The following is an 18,719-nucleotide window of genomic DNA, read 5'->3' on the forward strand; positions in this document are numbered from 1 at the left end:
ACCATGGATTTTCAGTGCTCCCCATGCTATCTGAAGATGCCGAGTTAGAGAGCCTGTTCCAAATACCAACAAGCCCATTAAAGAAGTTCATCCTTTCAATTCTGTTTCTCTAGAACCACTCCTGGTACCACAATCTGTATTAGTCAGGGTTCTCCAAAGAAACAGAAACGGTAGAATGAATATGTATGTGTAGAGTTTTATCAGCTTAGCTCACAGGGTAGAGTCTGAGTAGTCCAACAATGGCTGCACCACACTGGAGAGGCTGAGAATCCGTAGTCGCTTAGTCCACGAGGTTGGATATCTGAGTAGTGCCAATCTAGCGCTGAAGGTCTGACGAATTCCAAAAGATCAGCTAGTCTTCAGTCTACAGCAGCAAGAACTCACCAGTGGGAGAGAAGGCAAGCAGCAAGAAGCCAGATGTTCTCTGCCTTGGCCTTTAATACCAGCTGCCATCAAAAGGTAACACCCACATTTAGGGTGTGTCTTCCGGCTGTAGGTGATCCAATCAAGATCTCTTTCATTTCCGTTAATCCCAGATCCAATCAAGTTGACACCCAGGATTAACCATCATAGTATCAGACATTTTTATTGCTCTATTCAGTTACTTTATCTGGTCTGTTGCTTTTCATTTCTTTCTGCATTTCTGTGTTCTCATTTTAGAGCACTTTTGTATTACCTGAAAAACTCTATACCATTACTTTTTTTTTGGTATTTTTGAGACATGATCTCCCTGTAGTCCCAGGTAGCCTGGAACTCACAGAGGTCCACCTGCCTCTGCCTCCTGCATGCTGGGATTAAAGATGAGCACCACCACGCCTGGCATTATACCATTACTTTTAATGTGGGTCAGTTGATGAAGAATTGTCTCCGTTTTCATTTGTCTGAAAAAAGTCTCTTTTTCCTTAATTTCTGAAGAATATTTTTGATGGGTAGATTGGTTAATTGATAGTTACTTAAAGATGCCATTCCAGGGGATGGAGATATGGTTCAGTGGTTAAGAGCACTGACTGTTCTTACAGAGGACCTGGGTTCACATGATGGCTAACAACCATCTGTAACTCCATTCAGTTCCAGGGGACTCCCTCTTCTGACTTCTGTGGCACTGCACAACTTGGTGTACTTCCATGCAGCCAATACACATAAAATAAAATAAATAAAAAAAATTTTAAAAAGAGATGCCATTTCACTTTTTTAGTTGTTAGATTTTCTGTTGAAATTAGCCAAAAGTTTTGTGACTGCTCCTTTTAAAGTAATGTTCTCCTTCTGGCTGCTAAGAGTTTTTGTGTGATATGTTTGACAGTGTGTGTGTTTACATGACTTCTCCTTAGGCTTCTAAAGCCTAAATACAAGGTGAAAGCATATGCCATTCACCTTGTATTAATTATATCCTTCATTTTCTTCTGTTTTCTAAGTTTTTTTGCTTTATTTTCTATTGATTATTAATCCTCTGATCTAATATGTCTGATTTGTTGTTAAATCTGTCTATTCGAGTTCTTTATTTAGTTAATTTTTTTGTTTTAGTATTTCTCTTTGATACTTAAAAATATATATTATAGTAATTCTCATTAAGCTTCTTCATCTTTTAAGCTTTTTCATCTTTAGTTATCTTTTACTCTTTTATTTCTCTTAGGATGTTTACTATCATGTATATTTGTCCCTGTGTTTCTCTTAGGCTATGTTTTTCTTTCTGAAATAATTTTTTTCTCTCATGTCATCCTTATGCAGGCCACATGCTAATCTCCGTATTGTTCCATTGTTAGCAAATGTGCTGCTAAAGTGAGAACTGTGTTTTTTCTTCCATAAGAAATGAATTCGTGTTACTTCATTCATGTGGCTTTCTGATTCTAATGCATGTTGCCTCAGTTTCTATAGTTCTTTTTCAAAAAACTCATATACATATATTATACTCTGTTTTGGGGGCATATTAAACTAGTCTTTTTCTATTGTCTACCTTAAACAATAATAATTCTGTATAGAATTTGTCCACTATCCTTTTCTGTTACTTGGTTTTACATAAAATTACTTTTTAGTACTTTCAAGAAGATACTGGGTCAGGACAGGCTTTCTAACTGTATATCACTAGAACTTTTACTTCTATTTTCTCCAACATATTAGAACAATCAGCTGCAGCTTCTTGGCTGAGACGAAGCCTCACAGTTGCGGCACTGGCTTCTGCTCGCTTCCTTCTCTGGGTCTTTCTCCTTTCCTCATCCTCTCCTTGCCTTGTTCAGTTGGCTGTGGTACCTGCAGTTTCTCTTCACGTTGGCATGTTGTCTTCCCCTTGTTAGGTTTAAAAGTTCATAGGGATCAGTTTTCTAGTCCTTTCCGAACTTCCTGAGCAACCTTGTACTGGATCTTTACCAGTTTTAACTTCTGTTCTCAAAGTGACTGTTTTGGTTTCCATTTGGGGAACTTATGCTCTGAGCAGTCACATCCCCCATTGCTTTTCCTTGCTTCCTCCACACAGATGCTGGTGGGCAGAGATCTTTTAGCTGTCCAGGTGTTACTCCCACATGCTTGGATTTTTGTTTTTGTGGGGAGAGTTTGTTACTTTTGTTATATAGTAATGGGTTTTTGGGTTTTGTTATCCTGATGTTTTTGTTATGCTATTCACTTTTCCAACATATGAGAAGTATATTTTATCGGTGTTTTTTCCCTGCATCTACTGAAATGTTCTATAGCATTTATTTTATCATTTACTCTGCTACTGTGATAAGTCATAGTATTTAGATTTTTTCCCCATTTTTATTGTTTTATTTTATTTTTGAAACAAAGTCTCACTCTGTATCCCATGTTAGCCTTTAACTCACTGCATAACCCCATATGAGATTTCCTATCTCAGCTTTCTGAGTGTTGGGATTATAGGCATGAGTCACTAGGCCAGCTAGGTAGTTGGTTTGGTTTGGTTTGGTTTGGTTTGGTTTTTTTCCAGACAGAGCCTGACTATTTAGCTCTATGTAGACCAGGCTGGCCCCAACTCACTGAAATCCACCTGCCTCTGCCTTAAAGTTGATGGATTATTTTTCAGTATTGCATTGCTGAGACTTTTTTTTAATATTTTATTTATTATTTTTATTTTATGTGTATGAGTGTATTGCCTGCATGTAGGTAAGTGCACACATGTTGTGCAATGCCCGTGGAAGTCAGAAGAGGCTGTTAGATCCCCTGGAACTGGAGTTAGGGAACAGTTGTTAGCTGCCATGTGGGTGCTGGGATTCAAACCCAGGTCTTCTCCAAGAACTGTCAGTGTTCTTAATGTTGAACCATCTCTCCAGCCCAAGACTGTTCTTTTTAGAACTTTAGACACAAGTTTTTTCAGTCTGTGTTGGTAATATTTTTTCTAGGAATTTTTTCGTTTCATTATTTGCCCTAGGTCTTTATATGTTTATTTATAATAGATTCATTTCTTTTTAGGCTGTGTTATGTCTCTAGTTATATTGCTTTTTCATTTCTAATATCATTTGTGTCTCTTCCTTAATTGGTATTGTTAAAAGGATTATTTCTTGCAAGTAATGTTCTACTTTAAATCTTAATGATTCTTTTTGTTGCATTTTTTTCCCTTTTTCCTGTTGACATTAATTTTTTGGTGGGGAGCAGGGTCTCACTCTGTAGCCAGGCTGGCCTAGAACCTGAAGTAATGTCCCTGTTGGTCTCCTTAGTGCTGGGATCACATCACTCTTTTTTTTTTTTTTTTTTTTGAGACAGGGTCTCCCTGAAGCCCCACCTGATCTGGAACTCACTATGTAGACCAGGCTGGCCTTGAACTCACAGAGATCTGCCTGCTTCTGCCTCCCAAGTGCTGAGATTAAAAGGGTGCGCCACACCCGGCTCACTCATTTCTAATCCATTACTTTCTTTGGGATTATTCCATGACTCTTTTACAAATTCCCTAAGATGTTTACATAACTCTTTTATTTCTGTTCATTAAGTAATTACCCTGAACTTTTTGTAAATAACGTCAAAGTAATATTTTTATTTCTAACTAAATTTTTTATATGCAGGGCATTGTGGTGTATGCCTTTAATCCCAGCAGTTTGGAGGCAGAGGCAGGCAGATCTCTGTGTGGTTGAGGCCAGCCTGGTCTATATAGCAAGTTCCAGAACAGCTGGGGCTATAAGGAGACCCTGTCTAAAAAAATGAAAAAAAATTATGTATAATAAAGACAGAAAAGCCTACAGTTCTTACATTTGTAGCTCAGTGAAGTAGATGAAGTAGGGGTTGGAGAGATGGCCCAGCCTTAAGAGCACTTGCTACCCTTGCAGAGGGCCCAGGTTTGGTTCCAAGCACTGATGTGGTGGCTAACAACTGTCTGTAAGTCCAATTCTTGGGAATACAATGCCATCTTCTTTTTCAGGCATTGCATGCACATGATGCACTTACATACATGAAGGCAAAGCATACCTACATATAAAATAAAAATAATTTTAAAAAAAGAAGTAGACAGAGTAAAACAACTTCATATGTCTACAACTTAAAAGACAAAAGATAACCGTATAATCATATCACACATATCAAGTGTGAGCTTTAGCTACTATTAACAGTGGGTATTACTGGGAAGCATTCTTTTATACGTGTACCATAATATCCAATTGCTAATGATTTTGTGTGGAAGAGTAGAATCCTTGTACTTTGAAAATAACAGCATTTCTGAGTCCTTAGCGAGAGCCTGAGCTACTGAATGAATACGTGTGATTCAGACTGCATTTTAATGTTTTTTTTTTTTTAACATTTTTATTTAGGGGTGGGGGGGCATCTGTCACAGTGCACATGTGGCAGTCAGAGGACAACTAGAGGGACTTTGTTCTCTCCCACCATGTGGGTTCCAGAATCTAACTCAGGTCCTCAGGCTTGGTAACAAGTGTCCTTACCCACTATCTGATTGGCCCTCAGATTGCATTTTAAAAGATTAGGAAGTCCCATTTTCTGTTGCAACTTGCTTAATATAAACATTGGTAAATTATAGTCAGTAATTTCTTACAATACCCTCCCCCCCGTTTTTTTTTTAAAGGTCAGATACTTCATGCTGATGTGGTATATTTGCACTGTGGACAAGGCTTCAGAGAGGCAGAGAAGATAAAGAGGCTTTTGCTGGATTTCAAGTATGAAAATAAGTAGCCTGTTGAGTATTTATTTCAGTGGCTCAGCCAATCAGAAATGAGTTTAGAGTTCCTAATTTGGAAGGCAGGATTAAGGGAAATGCCTTGGGGAGTAAGAAGGAACCCTGAAACAATGCTGGGGTGAATTGTTAGAGAACTCTACATATGGAGACTATAGGGAAGTTCCTCTCCCTTCCTCTGTGCCCTTTCAAGTGGAGGTGATAATGAGGGCATAAGGGAGAGCCCCCCCCACCCCCCGAAGAATGGATATGGTAGTAGTTAGAAACTTCAGAAGGCAACATCATATAATTTAGTTGTTTATTATGGCTTAGAATGCTCCTGAGTTTACTTACTGATGTTTATTTTTTTTTCTTGGAGACCGGAAAAAGCTGCCTGACCTTAAGATGACAGTAAAGTGTTTCTCCCCTGCTTCACATACCAAACTCAGGGGCATTGTGCTAGTCTACACTGGAGAGAGGTTGCATGTGCCTGCGAGAGAATAGTGTATAGTAGTTTGTGCTTTCTGTGCTTTCTTTGCTTGATTTCAGAGCCTGCCTTGAACTCACCTAGTTTCTCATTCTGTTTCTCCCTTGAAGCTGCAGCACAGTGGTGATTGGAAATGGAACTGCCTGTCGGGAAACTGAAGCTTACTTTGCTGACCTAATAATGAAAAATTACTTTGCACCACTGGATGTTGTTTACTGGTAAGGGCAGTAGGAATATTTGTTTTCTTGGAAAGGTATAGGACCTTGTCAGGTTCCTTTTGTGATGAATTTTCCCTTCTTTGAATATATGTCTTGTTTGATTCCCAGACCACCTCTTGCTGTTAAGAAGAACATTGCAGGAATTATTAGAGCAGGGCAGGGCCCTGAAAGCTCTCACAGCAGCAGCACATCAAGGTTCAGTTACTTGCATGGGATTTTCCTGCTTGTACTCAGTATAAGAGAGGTAATTACCATAACTGGTATTTAGGAGAGATAGCTCAGTCAGTGAAGTGCTTGCTGTTCAAGCTTGAGGACCTGAGTTCTACCCCCAGGACCCTTGTTAAAAAGCTATGTGTGGCGGCTTGCATCTCTTATCCAAGTGTTGGGGAGAAGGAGATACATAGAGGTATATCTCTGGGGTTCACTGGCAACCTCCCTAGCTTTACTTGGGTGTCCCAGGCCAGTAAGAGACCAAACCAAAATAAACCAAGGTAGACATGGATGGCACCTAAGGAAGGATACCTAGGGTTGCCCTGTGGCCTCCACATATACTCACACACATATGCACCCATACCCAAACACACCCTTGCTCTCCCCCTCCATTACCCTCTCTTGTCCACTTCTACACTTCCTTTTCCAAATATAAGGGTTTCTTACATCTCTTTCCCTTTTATCTTTAAAATAGGGAAAAGAGTACCTACGTCATAGAATTTTTAGTAACAGTAAAAATGAGATAACACACTAAGAGAAAACATCAAGACTTTGGTATGGTATTTATTTATTTTTATATTTTATTTATTACTTTTATTATATGTGTATGAGTGTAAAGCTTGAATGTAGGTAGGTGTACCCGTGTTATGTAATGCCCAAAGAGGTCAGAAGAGGGTGTTGGATCCCCTGGAACTGAAGTTACAAAGCCATTGAACGATATAGAAAAAATTATGAGCATATATCATACAAAATACTTAAGAAAAAAAGTACATGAACTTAGAAATCAGTAAGAAAACAGTTGATATGAAAAATGAACAAAATACACATAGTTCACAAAAGATGAAGAGAAAATGGCTCCTTAGTATATGAAAAGATGTTTTATCATACAATAAAGAAATACAAATGAAAACTCCCGTAAAATAATGTTGGCAAAACATTGGCAAAATAAGCAGCACCATAATACATTACTATGGGAATTGCAAATTTGTACAGCATCTCTGGGACACAGTTTGGTAATTATCAACATTGGAAATCCACATAACCTTTCACTTCTAATGACTTACATGTCTAAGCTATTATATATGTCAAATGGCTTGTGTATAGAAGTTATTTAAAGATCATTGATTTTTATTTCATTAAATTTAATAAGTCAAGACTGAGTGCCTCTTTTCAGAATATTAGTAAATATGGGGCAGAGCTTTTGATCTGTCTGTGTGGTGGTGTGTAGAAGTCTTCCTATAATTGAGCCATCTAGAAAGATGTTCTGATTTGTCATTAGGTTTTATTCGTTTAACATACTTATAGAATCTGTTTGCTAGCATTTTATAGCATTATATGCTTTTGAAGTCTTTAAGCGATGCAAATATCTAATCAGAATTTATAGTGACTGCTTTAGGAAAATCAGCTGAACGATTTCATTTGCTTGTTACTTGCCAGTTCAAATATCTGTGAAGAAACCTTGTTTTCTCATCTCCCCGCTTTCTCTGGCTGTCATTTGTTTGTTTGTTTGTTTCTTCTGAACAGATGATCTATTTTGCATTTCTGTAATCTTGTCAGATACTCATTCTGGAACTCCTTTTCCAGGCATAGCTTCTAGTACATTCTGTATCTGTCCTTCAACACTTTTGACCTAGACTTGCTCTTGTAAGTTAACATAGGCTGTGATTTCTATATTCCCCTTTCACTTCTGTCCTGACTCAACCATCCCCCTGTTGCTCTCTCTTTTCTCTCCGTACCCTTACTCCAAATACCTCTGTATACCACATGGGAAATCATTCAGAGTTTCAAATCATAATTAACCAAGGAGATGTATTAGTTACTTTCTTCATGCATGATAAAACTACCAAGACCAAGACAACTTAGAGAAGGAAGAGTTTATTTGGAAGCAGAAAGAGACAAACTGTAAACAGGGCAAGGTTATGAACTCTCAGAGCCCACCCCCAGTGATGTGCTTCCTCCAGCTAGGCCTCACCTCTTAAAGATTCCATGACCCTCCCCAAACAGTGCCACCAGCTGACCAAGTTCAGATACTTGAACCTACTGGAGACATATCTCATTCAAACTACCATAGGAGATAAAATGATTTTAGGGCTGAAAAGATAGAATTGATGTCAATTATAGAAAATGAAATATAATTAAAATAGGATGACCCCTCCCCCCATAAGATAAAGGAACTTTTCCTTCCGATTTGATCTTCTCTAGCAGATTAAACATTTTCTGAAGTTCTGGGTGAGTTTATGAGTAAAATGATGAATCCACTTGTATTAGTCAAGGTTCTCCAAAGAAACAGAAGCAGTAGAATATATATGTATAAGGATTTATCAGCTTAGCTCACAAAATAGAATCCAAGTAGTCCAATGATAGCTGCACCACACTGGAGAGGGTGAGAATCCGTAGTCACTCAGTCCATGAGGCTGGATGTCTCAGTAGTTCCAATCTGGAGCTGAAGGTCTGATGAATTCCAAAAGATCGGCTAGTCTTCAGTCTACAGCAGCAAGACGAACTCACCAGCAAGAGAGAAGGCAAGGAGCAAAAAGCAAAGCCTTCTCCTCTGCCATGGCCTTTTATGTGGGCTGCTATCAAAAGGTAATACCCACATTTAGGGTGTGTCTTCCAGCTTCAGATGATCCAGTTAAGAAGATCTCTCCCATTTCAGTTAATCTCAGATCCAGTCAAGTTGACACCCAGGATTAGCCATCACACCACTGTTGGTCATTGTTGAGGAATTATGTGAGCTTGGAGATAAACATGTTATTTTGCTATTCCAAAGAGAACATGTAGTAGGTTCTGCAAGTGGTAACTGAGTGTGATTTTGATCAGGTAGGATTGTTATGAAAGTGTTACTTTATGAGTCCCTAAAAGGGGGACAATGGAATAGTAACCTCTAGAAGTCAGCATACATTTCTTATGAATGGACACCTCTGCACTCAGCATGCCTTTTAATAGTCTTTCTATTCCATCATATGGACAAACTAGAGATGTGGCTGTGTGGCTCCCTAAAGGATGTCAATTGATGTCGGTTATGAGGGCCTCAATGCCTTGCCACAGACACAGGATTGGTTATTATAGTCAGGTTTGGAGGCATGCTTTTCAAATTTATGGACATTGAGATCTGTTAGAATTAAAGTCTGAAGTTCTTTTTGAGACTAGGTTTCGGACCTAATCTACTATATGAGCTATCATTTGGATAATTGACTTTTGTGTTGTTAGAAGGCATTTGATAACAATTTTGATGGGGTGTTTTCTAAGATTTCTTTGAATTCTAATCATGGATGATTCTGTCAGAATAATATGCAGCATACTTCTCCTGCTCTGGATCTCTTGAACCTTTGCATTTTGCTTCAGTTTAAACAAATTACTTTCTAACAAATCACTGAACTTAGCTATACAGTTCAAGATGTATCTAGCAATGTAAAACCCATAATATTCCAATGGATAAACTCACATCTGTTTACACAAACTTGACTCAGTATGCCTTAACATATATGACAATGTGTGAAATCCTGTGAGTGGGCTATGGGGAGGGGTGCAGGTAAGGAAGGGGTTCTAAATATGATTAAAATATATTTCATGAAATGCACAAAAATTCAATAAAAATATACATTGAAAAGAAAACCTCTAATGTTATGAAGTCTGATCTATTTTATTTGGAGAAAAAGTCATGGTTGCTCTTACATCTTTCGCATTAATGCAGTACTGCCCTGCTTTACAGGGGGACTTCCCCTGTAATCATGAAGTAGCCTTAGTCCCCCCACACTTTATTTTTAAGACAGAGCTTCACTATGTATCCCAGGCAGGGTGCAGCAAACTTGGGATTCTCCTGGCGGGCATACATATACTGCCAGGCCTGGTACAAATTAGTCTTGGAGCTTAGGATGGGCTAAATTGTTTTTGGATATCAGTGTGAATATTATGAGTATGCCAGGTTAAGGTGATAAGATATTTCAGTTCTTCTTTATTGTGATAGCTAGAGGAGATCTAAGTGACATTGTAGAATTTTGTTGTCTTTGTCATGTCCGTATTCCTCTTTCCATTCCTGGGCTTATCATGAGTATTGGACTCTTCAGAAAGGTTTCTTGTTGGGATGCCGATGATATTTCAGTCATTAGAAAGAAATTCACGTTCATCCTGTTGAATGGCCAGAATGCTTTTGAACATATGTAAACAGACTGTTTCAGCAAAGTATAGAGAGAAAGGAGACATAAGGAGTAAATAATGAGGCGGGGCGGGGGGGGGGGAGAAAATTTTTAAAAATAATGTTTGGATTTGAATTCAATTTGACAGTTTTTGATCAAAATTAAATGTTACCAGTTTTGTAGCCCATGTGTTTTTGTGTCTCTAGCCCAATTTACATATCTGCAAGAGTGATCCCAGCCCATCCTGTTTATTGACTTAGATTAGAACTGGCCTAGAGCCCAGTGATGGTTGTTTTGTGTCTTAAGGTTTTGGGTTACAAATCTGCTTTTATTGCCAGTTCCAATACAGATTCTTGATTGTTTTTGTTAGTTTTATTATAAGTTCTTGCCAAAGAGACAGTGTAATATAACCAAAACAGATGTTCTGTTTAGATACGTGTATGTGCTATAACAGAATTTAAATGTCAATTAAATAATAAAATGTTGAGCATTAATATAGTAAGTGATGAACTTTGGATTTTTGGTTTTGGTAATGTTTAGAAATAGAAGAAACAGGTCCTTATTTTGAGTAATTATTGTATATCTTTTTCTCTGTGTAACCTCAGTTTTTGTATCCACAATTTTGTGTTCTTGGGCATGCCTCTAAATTGACATTTTACTATGATTTTAAAAATTAGCAAATAGGGACTGGAGAGATGGATCAGTGGTTAAGAGCACTAGCTGCTCTTCCAGAGGACATGGGTTCAGTTCCCAGCAGCTGCATGAAGGTTAACAACCATCCTTAGCTCCAGTTCCAAGGGATCCGGCATTCCTCTTCTGACCTCCATGGGCATTGCACGACACTGACATACATTCAGGCAAAGCACTCATACATATAAAATAAGAACAAATTTTTTAAAATTGGGGATGCTGGAGAGATGACTTATCAGTTAAGTGCACTGAATGCTCTTGTAGAGGACCCAGGTTCGAATCCTGTCACCCACATGGCAGCTAACAACTGTCTATAACTCCAGTTTCAGGGGATTTGATGCCCTTTTCTGATCTCTGTGGGCACTGCATGACACAGGTGTACTTACATATATGTAGGCAATATACTCAAACACACGTAAAATAAAAATAATTTTTTTTTTTTTTAAATCGGGACTGGAGAGATGGTTCAGCAGTTAAGAGCATTGGCTGCTCTTGCAGAGGACCAAGGTTTGAATCCCAGTACATGCGTGGCAGCTAACAACCATCTGTAACTGCAGTTCCAGGGGATCCTACACCTTCTTCTGTCCTCCTTGGGTACTGCGTGACATGGGTGCACTTACATACATGTAGGCATAACACTTGTACACATTTTAAAAAGCAAATAATTCACACATTTTATTATTGTTCTGTTATTTCTTAAAGTACGCATCTCATATAAACACTGCTTTCTTCCATGGAGATGTCAGTTGAATAAATATAAAAGAATAGTTTTTCAGACACTAGTGCTTGTAACTAGGTAAGTGAAATTATATGTAGACCTTTCCATTGATAATACTCTTGATAGACTTAGGACCATGTTATAGGATAGGGAGGAGTCCATCTCTTAGGATTTAATAGCTGCCTTGTAGGGTCTAGTGTAGACTTATTTCTGAATTCTATGTTAGAGTGAACGCAGGTGTGTAGACCATACAGATAAATGTATTAGATAGTTTTAGCTCTGTTTTGGTCATAGTTCCTGGGGTAAATTCCATGTGTAAGGGTTAGGATTGCATTGTCAGTGGTGAATAATGGAATTATTTTTTAAATTTGAGATAAACTCTTAGCCTAGTCTCATTTGTGTTGTGTTCTTCTCCATGATATTAAACACTTTGCTGTTTTCCCTTACTTTTGGCCAGTACTTTTAAAAAGAAGTATCTATTGATTGATTATTCAGGAACACGAGTCGTTCCATATTACTGTCTGGATCACAGAGGATCACTAGATACTTTCTCTTTGCAGTTTGTTTGAGAAGACTTCAGACTTGCAGGAATCCTTTGCCAAGATCCTTTTTATTTGTTTCGGTAGGACTCATAGATTCAGGGGCCGGAGAAATCAGAGTTGAAAATAGGAGCTCTTGAGTCTACTTTATTTGTGGGTTTTGGCATAGTGAGGTAGGCTTTTGATTCTAATGTGTTTTATGTGGCTAAATCTTTGTATTATGCTCTTCTAACTTAGTGAAATACCACTTTCAAGTTCCCCACATCCATACATTTCTAAGGTTACACCCAACTTAATTCCCATTGCTTTTCTGCTTCGTAGCACTTGCATATTGAAGGAACCCTAACATTTGGGTTCACATTATGATAATGAGGTTTCAGGGACATGGAGGATTAAAGGTGTCGCAGGTCTGGTTGCAGAATAAGGTTCAGAAGCACTTGTAAAGCTTGCCTGATTGGTGAGTCGAGGTGCTTTTATTTATTCACTGCTCATGCAGCATTAATCCTCATTTCATCAGGTACCTACAGTGCTGTAATTCTAGATGTGACCTTGGGTCTTGATTTACTTCAGCTCCGTTTTCTTTATTAATGTGCCATGAAAGAGGTACATGAAAGATAGCCAACATCAAAGCGCCTTTTAAAGTAAAATGGTTGATAGGAATTCCCTGGTATTTAACACTGTCTGTCAAGTGTTTCAGCTGGTTTGCATCCTTTTACAAGCTATTGCTTGCTGCACTAAAAGAAATTTAAAGCAGTTGTTCCAAGTTTTTGAGAAATGAGGTGGGGGAGGGGTGGAGGGTAGGGATGGTGGTGGCGGCAGTGGTGGTGGGGTGGTGGTGCTGAGACAGAAGAGCCCATGAGGGGCTGAGTGTGGTCTTGCAGCTGTGCTTCTTCCCAGTCTTGATTTTGTGTTTTTCTATGGGTTGGGGAGTCTTCAGATCAGTATACTGTTCATGACTCAGTGAAGCAGGCATGCACCTGGGGTATTAGAAGTTTGAAGAGGGTAGCCAAAGAGAATCCTGAGACTTCTGTGACAGAAAGAATAAAAGGCAATGTCAGTATCTTTTTCAGAGATTGTATGGCCGGTTCAAATTCATATCCTGTTTATTCTTTGCTGAGCCATGTGAGAGAAAAGCTGTTAAATATAATAATTAGGAAACTGAATCTGAAGAAAGAACAAAGGAAATGGGATCCAGAGAAGGTTTCCCATATATATTATGAATATGTTTTCCAATAAACACATCTTTTGAAGACTGTTGTGTCTGGGATGGGATCTGTGAGGGTCGAACTTATAGCTTAAGTTTTGAAACTGACTCTTTTTGTCTTACAAATATTGGTTAGGTACTTATCCATACTTAAGAAAAAATATGTAAAACCTTTTACTTTTTTGACTCTCACTAGAGTTTCTCTTATCTGTTACTATCATGTTTACTGTAGACTTTCCTTAATTTGAGTAGTAGAAAATTGAAATTATGGCACGTGTCAGAAAATGAAATTTATTTGCCTGAAAACCTTTATTTAGAGCATTCTAACATAATCTTGACTTATAGAGGTTTTAAAAAAATATGTTAACAATAAAAACTCTTGTTAATATGTATGTTAAATGTACATTTGCATGGTAGCAAAATACTTTAAAATTAATGTATTCTTATAGTCTTTAATTTTTTGTACATTTATCCGCTTACTTTTTTATTCATAATGGTGTGAAAATAAATTTCAATGTAGACCTAGTCTCGGCAATTTATTGAACTAAAGATTTTGGCTTGTAAGGCATAAGACATTAACACTTGAGTGACATAAGGAGTTTAATAATAGCTGTTTCTTTTCCAGAAAAGCAGATTTGAGACACACTGTAATGGTCAATATAAAATGAATTGCTGATCTCATTTTGAGTTTAATGAAAGGAGATAGCCTAGTACATGTGAGAGAGCACTAGATACAGTTTATTTGGCATTAAATTTGATTAAGAAAGGCAGATAGGAGATATCTTACTTATATTCCAATAAGACTTGTTACCACCATTGCAGTATTCCACTATGACTCAACTCTTGCCTTTCAAAGAGTGATTTTTGGAGTTGGAAAAGATGCATGTTAGCAAATGGGTGGTAGAATGAAGGCTGGAAGATACATTTCTCTGTTTCACATTGCCCTTTGACCCCTGTGCTCCTTCAATTAATTGCTGTCTTTTACATAAAGGATATATTGTTCTTTTGTATTTTGAGATAGGCTCTTGCTAAACAGATTGTTCTCAAACTCATGTTCATATTTCCTCTGCCTCCGGAGTGCTATATTATAGGTGTGCTCCGTCAAACCTGACAAGATAAGTTATTTTAAGAAGTTGGTATGGGGGCTGGAGAGATGGCTCAGCGGCTAAGAACACTTGCTGTTCTTCCAGACGACCCAGGTTTAGCTCCCAGTACCCACACAGTGGCTAACAACTGTATGTAACACCAGTTCAGGGGATCCGACTCCCTCTTCTGACCTCTGTGGGCATTGCATGACACAGATGTACTTACATACATGGAAGCAGTACACTCACACATAAAATAAAAATAACAAAATATTTTTTTAAAGTTGTTATTACCTATTATAATCAGAGAAATGGGAGATAGTGAAATACAATACTGCCTAGATCCGCCTGCCTCTACCTTCTGAATGCTGAGATTAAAGTCATGTGCCACCATGCCCAGCTTGATAAGCGTTACTGTAAGCAAGCATCATGAAGTGGTATTTATTAGCTGCTTGGCAGTAAGCAGCTTGAACTTGGAAATGAGTCTTCAGCTTAGCAGTTGGGGTATTTTGACTGGTTTTTATGTCCTCTCTGAATAGCGGACATAATACTTTTCTCAAGACTGTGACCAAATAACTGACAAAAAGCAGTGTACGGGAGGAAGGGCTTATTTTGACTCATACATTCAGGGGACACAGTCCATTATGGAATGGAAGGCATGGAAGTGAGAGTGTGAGGCGACTGGTCACATTGAGTCCACATCAGGAAGTAGAGAGATGAATGCTGCACTCAGCTGGGTTCCTTCTTTCTGTCTTTTATCCGGTCCAGGACTCCATTTGATGGTGCTGCCCACAGTCGGGTAGGCCTCCTCAGTTAAATCACTCGTAACACCCTCACAGAAACTCTGCTAGGCCACATCAGTGCCCTCAATGATTCATAATCCTATTAAGTTTACAACCGAAACTGGCTATCACATTCTATTGCCTTGTTTACCTAAAATTCTTACAATTCTTTAAAGCATTTAAATTTTTCAATGCAGTGATAGTCAAGAATGTAAGAACTACAAGGAACTGTAAGTGGTTTGGTAGACCACCCTTCTAATGCATTACAGATTTGAATGAGCTAGCTATATTTTCTAAACCATGCCGCTGGCTTCATTGAAATTATCATATTCTACTTTTTTTGTATTGTTTTGTTTTGTTTTTGAGACAGGGTCTCCTTGCAGCCACAGCTGGACTTGAATTCAGTATGTAGATCAGGCTAGCCTTGAACTCAAAGAACTTCGCCTGCCTCCACTTCCTGAGTGTTGGAATTAAATACGTGGGCCACCATACTCGACCCCACTTCTTATTTTTAAATTGCTACGGCACTATACTTGAGGTGTTTCTGACTTAGAATTCAGATGTTTGTATCATGAAAACTTGGTGGGCTGTAGATGCAAAGAAGCCTTTACAATGTCTTTCAGGAACAAGCAGTGTTTGGGGGATGCTTCAGTTTTCTTTGAACCATGTCTTCTAATTTCTAGCATTTAGTGATTTCTTTCTCTTCAAAGTCTTAGGCTTATTTTGAATTAGAACTCACAAGTTGTACAAGAGGAAGTCAGATAGGTGTTGTCTTTATTTCCTTTCTTAAGGGTTCCTTACCTTTCAACTCTTTGGGACATTTTTGTGCCTAGTTCCAGTAGGAGATACCATTTTTAGATGGTTTACAGTGATGGGAAAAGTGATACATTTGAGCCACAAAATAAGAGTTTTCCATTTCAAATAATTTTGTTGGGTGCAGAAAGATGGGAAGGATGTTGGAGACCCCTGCTCAACTTTTCAGATTGAGGAGTTGGCATTTTTCACGCTGCTGATCTTGGCAGGGAGACACCAGAAGCAGGTAAGAAGCTGACCTGAGCGAACCTCAGCCTACACCAGGCTTCTGAAGTGACTCAGACCTTTCAGATTCATTTGCTTCTATTCACCCCACCCCTTCTCCTGTCTTCCTTTTGTTTACCTTTCCTTAGTGAGAAGTGACAGATTTCTGCTTCGTGGGAAAATGTAAAGCGTATTTGCCTTCTTGAATTTAATGTCTTGAGGAAAAGTTTGCCTTTTTGGCATTTCGTAGAAGTTAAATACTTTTAATTCTCTTCCACAGTTAACAGATGAGATCTTACTGTAGTAATATATTCAGGATATAATATTATCAGGATAATATAACTTCTGGTTATGATAGATAATTGTCTTCTCTTGACTATCAAAATTTATTTATTCATCAATTTAGCAAATACCTATTGAGTACCTTGGTCTGTCCTAGACTCTGTGGAGGCAAGGTTCATAAATCCATATCCATTGCCCACTTCTTCAGCCTAGCATCACATAAGCCAGTCATGGTGGCACATACCTGAAATTCAGCTCTGGGAAGGTAGAAGCAAGAAGATCTGAGTCCAAAGTCATCCTTAGCTATAGAACTGAGGCCAGCCTGAGCAACAAGAAACACTATCTCAGAAAAAGAAAAAGAAAAAAAAAAAGGAAAGAAAAGTAATAACGAAAACAGTAATTTAAAATGAACTGTGCCTGTCACTTCTTGAAGACATAACAGTGCCAGCTTGTCTGTTACCCCATCTTTCTTCTTTCACACTTCTCACTTCTCCCTGAGATCTCATCTCTCTTGAGCTCAAATGCTATCCGTTCCTTTTATATTTGCATATGACCTCTTTACATGATTATGCAATAATTTTCCATTTTAGAGTTGATGGGTATTTGAGTCATTTTTGATTTTGTTGTTTTTGTAGATATTTTGTCTAAAAAACAGTTTTATTGAAATAAGACCACATACTGTACATTTCTCCCATGTGCAGTATACAATTCATAATTTTTAATACATTCACATGTAATGCATTTGTCACCATTGCCAGTTTAGAGAGCATGTATCCTTTGCTGGCATACCTCCTTCTACCACGTGGGCCTAGGACTCAAAATCAGGTTGTCACACTTGGTGGTAGGTGCCTTTACCCACAGGGCCATCGTGCTGGCCCCAGACTCTGGCTGTTTCATATGAATGGAACCGTACCGTGTGCAGTCTTTTGTACCCAGCTTCTTTTATTTATCATGACGTTTTCAAGGTTCATACATGTTGTAGTATTTGTCAGATCTTCACTTATTGGTAGAACTTTAATTTATTCACTTTTTATAACATTTATTTGACTTGGAATTTTAGACATCCTAGCTAGGATCAAAGTTATATCTCTTTGTAGTTTCATTTTACATTTCTTTATGATTAAATAATGTTGAGCATCTTTCATAAGCTTTTTCATTTGGTTAAATTCTTTTGATAAATACAAATTCAGATCCTTTGCCTTTTAAAAAGTTTTTTTATTGTGTGTTTGTGTATGATGTGTGTGTTGGTAGTAGAGGGCACGTGGCATGCTTGTGAGGGTCAGAGAACAATTTATGGGATATGTTCTCTCCTCCCACCTTTATATGGGTTATGGGATCAAACTCAGATTGCCAGATTTGTGCAGCACACCTTTACCCACTGAGCCATCTCTCTGGCTCCTTATGCTCATTTTAAAAAATGAATTTAATAAAACAGTAATAGTGTGTTTTATTGGTATTTGTAAGCAAAAATTTCAAATTGAAAGATAAAATTGTAAGCATTGTGTGCAAAATGACAATCTGAAGCATATGTCCATTATAGAATAACTGAATCTAGCTAACTACCATATACGTTATATCATGTAATTATGGATTTTGAGAGTACTATTTATCTAATTCCTTAGTGTTTCTGAAGAATACAGCATATTATTATTAATTATAGTCAACATGCTATATAATAAATGTCTTGAAATAACTCCTCATATTTAGCTGAAAGCTTTGTTTTTTTTATTTAGGCTGTCTTAAATATTGATTTGTAAAGGTTAATCCTCCTGTGTTGCCCAGAATAACTTCAAACTCTGGGCTCAAATGGCAGTTGTAGCCCAGTGGCTAGTACTCCAGGCCTGTGCCACCTCATCTAGCTGGAGTTTTCCAGACAGTTGGTCAGTTACTCATATGAATTCACAGCAATGGTGACAGCATGCACAAGTCCAGTGTAACCTCTAACCAGACAAAATCCCAGCATAGACATGGGGAAGTAGGTAAGAAATTCCAGCTCAACCTAAGGAACTTTTGGTAACTGATGACTGCTAGGAGGAAGAAAGACAGTCTCTTTCAAGGTTGGGACTCAGTAGGTTTAACCAGGCTCGAGTGGATTGACCCACAGTGAAGGACATTTGGGGGGCACACATTAGATTCTATAGGTCTTATATGTAATAGAGTGTATTAAATTGGATAGGGGCAGTAAGTGGATGTGCAGATGGGAAAGGGGATCTAAATACTATCAAATTATATGTATTAAAATATCAAAAATTTTAT

The 18,719-nt window shown here is 38.1% G+C and overlaps 1 protein-coding gene and 1 pseudogene across 2 annotated transcripts in view; one reads left to right on the forward strand and one right to left on the reverse strand.

Annotated features, from left to right (window-relative positions):
* Window positions 1-18,719, forward strand: part of Srbd1 (S1 RNA binding domain 1) — a 209,274-nt gene that overhangs the window by 66,121 nt on the left and 124,434 nt on the right. For both annotated transcript variants that reach the window (XM_008823071.3, XM_029558632.1), the window contains exons 13-14: window positions 5,009-5,099; window positions 5,693-5,800. In XM_008823071.3, the coding sequence (XP_008821293.1) occupies window positions 5,009-5,099; window positions 5,693-5,800 (199 nt within the window). The remainder of the gene's footprint in view (window positions 1-5,008; window positions 5,100-5,692; window positions 5,801-18,719) is intronic.
* LOC115068452 lies at window positions 1,689-1,784 on the reverse strand (annotated as a pseudogene).

Source organism: Nannospalax galili, unplaced genomic scaffold, assembly GCF_000622305.1.
Source record: "Nannospalax galili isolate Female #2095 unplaced genomic scaffold, S.galili_v1.0 scaffold286, whole genome shotgun sequence".
NCBI classification, from domain to species: Eukaryota; Metazoa; Chordata; class Mammalia; order Rodentia; family Spalacidae; genus Nannospalax; species Nannospalax galili.